The 9,831-nt window shown below is 46.3% G+C and overlaps 1 protein-coding gene across 1 annotated transcript; it reads left to right on the top strand.

Annotated features, from left to right (window-relative positions):
- The first annotated feature begins 2,369 nt into the window (after nt 1-2,369).
- LOC143807863 (uncharacterized) lies at nt 2,370-5,993 on the top strand. The gene is made up of 6 exons (XM_077289851.1): nt 2,370-3,247; nt 3,337-3,411; nt 3,519-3,605; nt 3,706-3,919; nt 4,013-4,172; nt 4,284-5,993. The coding sequence occupies exons 1-6, from the start codon at nt 3,038-3,040 to the stop codon at nt 5,299-5,301; spliced, it is 1,764 nt and encodes a 587-aa protein (XP_077145966.1). The 5' UTR covers nt 2,370-3,037; the 3' UTR covers nt 5,302-5,993.
- The last annotated feature ends 3,838 nt before the right edge of the window (nt 5,994-9,831 follow it).

Raw genomic sequence — 9,831 nt, 5'->3', positions numbered from 1 at the left:
AAAAAACGTAGATTGTAACGTTTTTTGTCTCCGCCTAAAAAACGTGTCGCGACGCATCCTGCGGCATACGTCGTTGGCTGCAATGGAAGCCTATGAGCGACGGATGCGTCGGGACACGTCGTACGACGCAATGCAGCGCTGCAATACGTTTTTTTTACACTGAGCATGCTCAGAAGAAGTATTTTGTTGCCAATTGGTCAGACACCCCCAAATCTATATAAACCTGGCCTGGGCCTTGAACCCCACATATGCCAGCAAGACACAGAGAAGCAAAGAAGCCTGCCAGCAAGAGCCAGCCTGCCACAAGACCCCAGCCAAGCACAAGACCCCAGCCAGCCTGTCACAAGACTGCAGCCAGCCTGCCACAAGACTCCAGCCATCCTGCCACAAGACTCCAGCCATCCTGCCACAAGACTCCAGACATCCTGCTACAAGACTCCAGCCACCATAGCCAGTGTGAGTATTGCAATTTTAGTGTGCATCTGTGTGCCTGTGCATTTCTGTGTGTATGAGGTACTACTGACTACAGCAAGAGCTTAAAACCTGAAGAGAACCTGAGGCCTGCCATCGTCCTGCACCAGCCAGTGCCATGCTAGAGTCCAGATCCACCATGATGCCAGCCACTGTGAAGACCTGCTGCTTCAGCCAAAGGATTGTCAGCCTTTTGTATGTGTGTGTGTGTATGCGTCTTCTGATTGGTTTCACCTTTCTGCCTTTGTTGTACATATGTGTATTTGCATAAAGCTATGTGCGTGCATGTGTATGTGTGCATTTTTGGACGGCTGTGTGCTTTTGTACCATGTGCCTGCACCATATTATGCCTTTGCCAATTTTATGCCTGTTCATGTGGGAGGGTATGTGTCCATGTGCAGGATTGCATCAGGATGTGGTCAGGATTTTCCATCAGTATTTGTACGCCAAAACCAGGAGTGGGTGATAAAAGCAAAAGTGTGCCTGTTTTCGTATTATACTTTACCTAATTTTTACACTCCTGGTTTTGGCTTACAAATACTGATGGGAAATCCTGCCCAAATTCTGATGCGATCCTGAATGTGGACACATACCATGCATGTTTTTTGGGTACGTCTTGTTGATGGCATGTGCATTTGTCCATGCTGTATAATTGGTTATTTGCCTTTTTCTGATGTATTGACTGTATAGTGGTCTGTGCAGCATGTGGTTTAAATTTTTTTTTTTTTTTTTTTTTTTTAAATCTGATGTGTTTTTTAAAAAAGTCTAGCGGTGTGCAGCTTGTGGTTTGAATGTGTGAGTGTGGGGTTTTTCTATTTAATAAAAGTGTTGAATTTTTTTTTATTACAGTTATAACCATTTGCAGTTGAAGTACTTGTATTTAAAATAAAGAGCATGTCAGCTCCTTGTGATTTTTAAAAAAAAAAGTGCAAAAAAAAAATTATAATAAAATGTTTATTAAAAAAATGTCCGTAGTATTATTTCATAAAGGTAAATTTAAAACTGGTGTATGTACCAATGGTTACACATGCAATACAGGGTTGGTTGAGGGCTCATTTTTTTTAATAAAGGTTAACCTGTAAAGTATTTTTTTTTTTTTTTGGGGGGGGGGAGAGGTTATTTATTTTAAATAAAATGTGTCAAATATATTTTTTCATGGTGTTAACATTAAAAAATTTTGTTTTTTGGGACATGGAAATGAATGGTATAACGTGCAACTTTTTGGGGGGGTTTTGGTGTTCACCTGTATGAACATTTCTGACATCATTTTAGTAGGGTGTTTATCATTGAACATTACCTAGTTCAGGGGGTGGTCTAACTATAGATCCATTATACATATAACAGATAAACCAGGACCGCAGCCGCTGCCCACCAGGACACAGCCGCTGCCCACCAGGACCACAGCTAAAGAGCTAGAAGTAAGTTTTGAAGACCCCAATCTGCTACTTCAATGTGTCGAGCAGATTGCAAGTGTGTCTTTAACTTACAGAACCACCAGGACACAGCCGCTGCCCACCAGGACACAGCCGCTGCCCACCAGGACACAGCCACTGCCCACCAGGACACAGCCGCTGCCCACCAGGACCACAGCTAAAGAGCTAGAAGTAAGTTTTGAAGACCCCAATCTGCTACTTCAATGTGTCGAGCAGATTGCAAGTGTGTCTTTAACTTACAGAACCACCAGGACACAGCCGCTGCCCACCAGGACACAGCCGCTGCCCACCAGGACACAGCCACTGCCCACCAGGACACAGCCACTGCCCACCAGGACCACAGCTAAAGAGCTAGAAGTAAGTTTTGAAGACCCCAATCTGCTACTTCAATGTGTCGAGCAGATTGCAAGTGTGTCTTTAACTTACAGAACCACCAGGACACAGCCGCTGCCCACCAGGACACAGCCGCTGCCCACCAGGACACAGCCACTGCCCACCAGGACACAGCCGCTGCCCACCAGGACCACAGCTAAAGAGCTAGAAGTAAGTTTTGAAGACCCCAATCTGCTACTTCAATGTGTCGAGCAGATTGCAAGTGTGTCTTTAACTTACAGAACCACCAGGACACAGCCGCTGCCCACCAGGACACAGCCGCTGCCCACCAGGACACAGCCACTGCCCACCAGGACACAGCCGCTGCCCACCAGGACCACAGCTAAAGAGCTAGAAGTAAGTTTTGAAGACCCCAATCTGCTACTTCAATGTGTCGAGCAGATTGCAAGTGTGTCTTTAACTTACAGAACCACCAGGACACAGCCGCTGCCCACCAGGACACAGCCGCTGCCCACCAGGACACAGCCACTGCCCACCAGGACACAGCCGCTGCCCACCAGGACCACAGCTAAAGAGCTAGAAGTAAGTTTTGAAGACCCCAATCTGCTACTTCAATGTGTCGAGCAGATTGCAAGTGTGTCTTTAACTTACAGAACCACCAGGACACAGCCGCTGCCCACCAGGACACAGCCGCTGCCCACCAGGACACAGCCACTGCCCACCAGGACACAGCCGCTGCCCACCAGGACCACAGCTAAAGAGCTAGAAGTAAGTTTTGAAGACCCCAATCTGCTACTTCAATGTGTCGAGCAGATTGCAAGTGTGTCTTTAACTTACAGAACCACCAGGACACAGCCGCTGCCCACCAGGACACAGCCGCTGCCCACCAGGACACAGCCGCTGCCCACCAGGACACAGCCACTGCCCACCAGGACACAGCCGCTGCCCACCAGGACCACAAAACGATGTCCTCTTCTGACAGCCCTCCTCCACAGCAACAGCGTGTATCGGTAAGTTAACACAATTTTTTTTTTTTTTTTTAAATTTCTTTAAATTAAATTTTTATGGATAACTACATGCATACATTATGTTTCAACAGGAAGCTGAATCAGATGAGGAGCTGTCAGAAGGGGGCGAGACGGGTGGAGAGATGCAAGTGGAGGAGGAACCAAGTGTAAGTAGTGGTGAAACAGTTGCTTCGCACATCACACTGCACCATACACAAAACAGATTACTAAACACCTGCCTACCTTAACTGAGAATTTGTTTCCTTCATTTCAGGCTGCTGCTGCTGCTCCTGCTGCTGCCGCTGAAGGCTCTCCCAGACAGTCCCAGAGTCGGCGGACTCGTCGCCACGGTCGGCCATCAGTGAGTTTTTTTTTTGGGGGGGAGGGGGATTCTATTGGTACTTTAGTATTTCAGTGTACTAATTTGTTTGTTTTCCTTTTTTTTTTTTTTTTTGACACAGGCTTCACAGCGTGCTCCCGCAGAAGAGGAGGATGATGATGATGACATTGACATCGATTGTCTCATCGAGGAGGTTCGCGAGCGGGAGCCGCTGTGGAACATGGCTGACCGCAGGCATGCTGATACCGGTGTCACCCGTCGGCTCTGGGACGAAGTGTGTCGCAACCTGTTTCCAAGGCGGGAGAGCCTTCATCCTCAGCAGCAGAGCAAACTAGGTAAGTATTCACTTTCCAGTGATGTTTTGAGCTGACTGTAATGTATTGCATTTACCAATTTTTGGTTTTTTCTTTTGATTCTTGTCTTCACAGTTGGAAAGATTAGGAAGCGGTGGCGGTCACTGAGGGATCGCTTTAAGAGGGAATTCAATGATGAGATGAAGGCCCCGAGTGGCTCTGCAGGAAGGAAGAGGAGCAAATATAAATATGGCCAGGCCCTCTCCTTCCTGAGGCGAACAATGCTAAGCAGAGTGTAAGTATTCTACAGCCCACTAATAACCATGTTAACCTGTCTACTTAGTTTGCTTTCAGTCAGGGCTTTTTCATTCCAATGTATTAATTTCATTTGTTTTTTCTTTCACAGCACCTTCTCCAGCCACCGGGCGCCTGCATCTTCCTCTGCGCCCTCTGGAGCGATCCCTCCTGAGTCCGCCACTGAGGGCCACGTCGGTAGGCCCCACACCTCTGTCCCCTCCTCTGACCCCTCTGTCCTCTCCTCTGACCCCTCTGTCCCCTCCACTTCATCCGCCCCAAGCAGTGGAGCATTATTGCAGGCTTCATTGCTCGCATCTGATGCTGAACAGTTAGCGTTCCCTTTACCCCACCCCTCTGATCCTGCCACCTCGACACCACCATTAGGTTCGTGGCGGCAGCGCCAGAGGGGTCAGGAAAGGAGCTATGCTCCTGAGTTCTTACACCTGAATGCATCCTTCCAAGGCTCTTTCAAAATTTTGGGAGAGCAAGTGACTGCTGGTTTCAACATGGTGCAATCACGCATCAGTGAAACAAGCCAGGAAACCAGCAGTCGCTTGGATAGGCTGCATTCAGCTGTAAGTCCCGATCCGGCCAACCTTTTTTTCCAATCCATGCTCATGAGCATGGAGAAGCTTTCTTTTGAGCAACAGATGCGGGTAATGAATACCTGCCATAATGCTGCACTGCAGGCCATTAATGAATCGACCCACACACCTCACCGCACCTCCACTCCAATTCCACACCAGGCCCCATTTCCACACCATACCCCCCATTACCAAACCCAGCCCCAATACCCACACCAGCAGCATTACCAAACCCAGCTCCAATCCCCACACCAGCACCATTACCAAACCCCACGCCACTCCCACTACCCTACCCAGTCACAATACCCGACCCAGTCCCCACAACAATCCCGGCCCCTAGACCAAATTACTTCCCCAATGTTTTCCTTACTGAACTTTTCTCTTCCACCTACCCCAACACCACCCCCCTCTGGTCAGCCTCTTGGTTTAACCCCCACTTCCACTGCACCCCAAACAAGTAGGGTTTCCCCACCTATCGACGTGGTCCAACCTTCCGGCACATCCTCCTCTCATATCTCCACCCAACACTTTGAAAATTTGTAAAGTGTGTAAATAAGATTCTAAAAAATGTTCTAATTTTTCTATAAAAATGTTGGAAAATATATATATATTTTTTTTGCAAAACAAAAAAAAAAAAAAAAAAAAAGAGTTAAAATAAAATTCGGATTACAATTCTACTCTTTGTGTGTGTGTGGATTTATTAAGGTAATATAATAAAAAAAGGTTTAATAAAAACAAACACCAGACATGTAAAGGGTATAACATAATGGTTTTACTAGCAAGAAAACCACGCTTTTGGGCCTTTTTTTTTTGGGGGGGGGCAGAAACACTTTTTTTACATAACCAAAACACATGGGAAACAGGTTACACATGGGAAACAGGTTACACAATCATGTCTTGCCACGGGATCCGCCCGACAGGTGAGACAAAATAATCGGCAAACTGGTCCCTCATCCTTGTAACTGAACTTGTAGAGCGAACCGAGCTGCTGCGGTAGTCCCACAAGGTGGTCTCCAACTCTTCATCATCCAAAGAAACGGGCTCCTTTGACAGGACAAAGTTGTGGAGCACCACACAGGCTTTAACTACCTCGTCTATAGTTGTTGTTTTCAGCTTGATAGCCGTCAGCAGAACTCGCCACTTCGCCGTCAATATGCCAAAGGAACACTCCACTACTCTTCGTGCTCTAGTAAGCCGGTAATTAAAGACCCGCTTGGTATGGTTTAAGTTCCGGCTACTGTACGGTTTCAGTAGGTGCAGCGACAGTTGAAAGGCTTCATCACCTACAAAGACATATTCCAGGGCTGGGTCATTTGTTCCTGGCAGTGGTCTGGCTGGCGGGAAATCGTAGCTCTCTCCATAAAGGCAACGACCCATCGGAGAGTTTTTAAACACTTGCGAATCGTTGGACCGTCCATACGCTCCAATGTCCACGGCAAGGAACCTGCAGTTGGCGTCTGCAATAGCCATAAGGACGATGGAGAAATACTTCTTATAATTATAATACTCCGATCCTGTTCCTGCCGGTTTCGCAATCCTTATGTGTTTCCCGTCAACTGCACCCACACAATTAGGGAAATTGCAAATTTGCTGAAACTCTTCAGCACTTCGCAACCAGATTTCCGTGGATGGTTGGGGGATATACTCTGGTTGCAAAGTGGTCCAAACAGCCCGACATGTGTCCTTCACTATTCCAGAGATAGTTGAAATGCCCAGCCTGAACTGATAATGGAGCGAAGTCATAGATTCACCCGTAGCTAGGAAACTTTATAAAAAAAAAAAAAAAAAAAAATGTTAAAAATTGTTTGTCTGTGCAATTTTTTATAATATGGCACTGTTAATTTTTTTTAAAATGACAGGAGACCCAATAAAACCAGCATGAATCCGGTGTAAAAAAACAGTGGAATGTCCGCCAAGAAAACCCAAATTACATGCTGCAGAAAATAGTGCGCAATATGTCAGCGCAGTATTGTCTGCAGCATGTAATATAACATTCAAAATGACCAATGACAGGAAAAAAGCAGTTGCATGTCATCAAACCCAAAAAACCCCCCAAAAAAAAAACTGCAGAAAATGCAACGCAATATTTCAGCGCAGTATTTTCTGCAGTCTGTTATCTAACATTCAATATGAGCAATGACATTTAAATAAAGCAGTTGAATGTCCGCCAAGAAAACACAAACTACATGCTGCAGAAAATAGTGCGCAATATGTCAGCGCAGTATTGTCTGCAGCATGTAATATAACATTCAAAATGACCAATGACAGGAAAAAAGCAGTTGCATGTCATCAAACCCAAAAAAACCAAAAAAAAAAAAAACTGCAGAAAATGCAACGCAATATTTCAGCACAGTATTTTCTGCAGTCTGTTAACATTCAATATCAGCAATGACATTTAAATAAAGCAGTTGAATGTCCGCCAAGAAAACCAAAACTACATGCTGCAGAAAATAGTGCGCAATATGCCAGCGCAGTATTTTCTGCAGCATGTAATATAACATTCAATATCAGCAATGAAATAAAAAAAAGAGGCTTACCGCAGGGTCACCATCAGCCGCTCCGCCGGTGTGATGGCAAGCCTCATCCTTGTATCCTGTCTTCGGATGACATCCTCCAGTTTTGCAAGCAAAAAATCAAAATGTTCAATCCTCATCCGCACGTAGTTGTGGAATTTGTGTGGATTGTGCCGCAACTCCAGGTACAGAGTGGACTGGACACCCCGGGTCATCCGTAGTTGATTAATCGGATGAATCCACATTCGTCTTCGTCTCCGTTGCTGCAGAAGCATCCTACGCCTTTCCGCTGCCGCCTCCTTCTCCCGCACTATGATATCCAGGCGATTTGTCTCAAAGATAACGTCGGTAACCAAACTAGCAATCCTCCCAAGAACACCTTCCATCGCTGCCACAAAACTAAAACCCACAAAGATGGGCTGTAAATACAGTACTATATAGTTTTTCAAATTTTCCAGTAGCCAATCAAATTTTGGGAGCCTCCCCTTTTAAAAACGGATCCGTCGGAAAAACGGATACAACGGATGGTAAAACGGATACAACGTATGCAACGCATCCAGTATTTTCGACGGAAACGTTTAGCGGATTTTCGACGGATCCGTCGAAATGCTGGATGCGTGGCATACGTTTGTCACCGTTTTTCAATTTTTTGACGCATCCGTTTTTTCGGCAAAAAAACGGATTTGCGACGTAATGCAGTAAACGCTAGTGTGAAACTAGCCTAAGTAAACTTAAAAGGACTTCTGTATACCTGATATAGTCTCAGGTAAATAGAGAACTATTAAAGACAAAATAAACTACAGCAGTATAAATAAACTTAAAAGGACTGCTGTATACCTGATATAGTCTCAGGTAAATACAGAACTAGTAAAGACAAAATAAACTACAACAGTATAAGTAAACGTAAAAGGACTGCTGAGGCAAGATACCCCACTCAGCAGTACAGGGTTAGGCTTCGTTTCCACTTGCGCCCCTCTCCATCAGAAGGTGATCCGTGATGGATTTGACATGACATGGATCACAACACATCAGGTGTTTGTCTACATCCTGGCCCTGAGTTCAGCAAAGATAAGATTGCTAGAGGGCATGTGGAATAGAGAGGAGATTAAGCCAAAACCCAGCCAACTAGTTAGTAAGCTGTAATCATACTTTAAAAGGTCCCATCACACTAAGCGACTCTCCAGCGATCCCAACAACGATCTGACCTGGCCAGGATCGCTGGAACGTCGCGAAATGATCATTGGGATCACTGGTGAGATGTCAAAAACAACTACGTCCACAGCGACACAGCAACGATATGGGTCGTTGTAACGACCCATACGCCGACCTGTTAGACGAGCCACGCACCAGGAAATCGCTGTGGAGGTCGTTGCTTAGGCGTCAAACACGCTGATGCATGCCGCCCTGCGGGAGAGGAATGATCAGAAAATGGTCCAGGCCGTTACGTCACGATCAGCGATCTCACAGCGGGGGTCTGGTCGCTACTAGGTGTCAAACACAGCAAGATCGCTGCCGAGGTCGCTGTAGCATCACAAAACTGGTGACTTAGCAGCGATCTTGCTAACGATCTCATTATGTGTAATGGGGGCTTTACTCCCAGTCTCTGTGCTTCCCTCATAAAAGAGAAAAGATCCACAACACAGGTGTTTGTCTGCATCCTGGCCCTGAGTTCAGTACAGATAAGATTGCTAGAGGGCATGTGGAATAGAGAGGAGATTAAGCCAAAATCCAGCCAACTAGTTAGTAAACTGTAATCATACTTGTACTCCCAGTCTCTGCTCTTCCCTCATAAAAGAGAAAAGATCCACAGAACAGGTGTTTGTCTGCATCCTGGCCCTGAGTTCAGTAAAGATAAGATTGCTAGAGGGCATGTGGAATAGAGAGGAGATTAAGCCAAAACCCAGTCAACTAGTTAGTAAGCTGTAATCATACTTGTACTCCCAGTCTCTGCTCTTCCCTCATAAAAGAAAAGATCCACAGCACAGGTGTTTGTCTGCATCCTGGCCCTGAGTTCAGTACAGATAAGATTGCTAGAGGGCATGTGGAATAGAGAGGAGATTAAAGGTGCCGTTACACTGAGCAACTTACCAGCGATCGCGACCAGCGACGTGATCGCTGGTAAGTTGCTGTGTGGTCGCTGGGGAGCTGTCACACAGACAGCTCTCTCCAGCGACCAAGCGACTTCGGCATCGCTGAAACTGTCTTCAGCGATGCCGAAGTCCCCATGTAAAAAAAAAAAAAACACTACATACGCACCTTCTGTCGTCCTTCATGTCCCTCGGCGCTTGCCGCACTGACTGTGTCTCAGCGCCGGCCGGCCGTAACAGCAGTGCCCAGCGGTGAACCGCTGTTACTGCAGGTTCACCGCTGGGCTCTGCTTTACGGCCGGACGGCGCTGAGACAGTCAGTACGGCAAGCTCCAGGGGACGTGACGGACAACAGACGGTGAGTATGTAGTGATTTTTTTTTTTACTTTTACCATGGTATCCATGGTAAATATCGGGTTTCTAAGCGCGGCCCTGCGCTTAGTAACCCGATGTTTACCATGGATACCAGTGAA

Source organism: Ranitomeya variabilis, chromosome 2 (genome assembly GCF_051348905.1).
Source record: "Ranitomeya variabilis isolate aRanVar5 chromosome 2, aRanVar5.hap1, whole genome shotgun sequence".
Lineage (NCBI taxonomy): Eukaryota > Metazoa > Chordata > Amphibia > Anura > Dendrobatidae > Ranitomeya > Ranitomeya variabilis.
This window is presented reverse-complemented; position numbering and strand designations above follow the sequence as displayed.

Coding starts and splice junctions, on each gene's coding strand:
- LOC143807863 (XM_077289851.1), top strand. CDS start 3,038: ATGTGTCGAGCAGATTGCAAGTGTGTCTTTAACTTACAGAACCACCAG. Junction 3,412..3,518: donor AAGTGGAGGAGGAACCAAGT/GTAAGTAGTGGT, acceptor CCTTCATTTCAG/GCTGCTGCTGCTGCTCCTGC. Junction 3,920..4,012: donor TCAGCAGCAGAGCAAACTAG/GTAAGTATTCAC, acceptor TTGTCTTCACAG/TTGGAAAGATTAGGAAGCGG.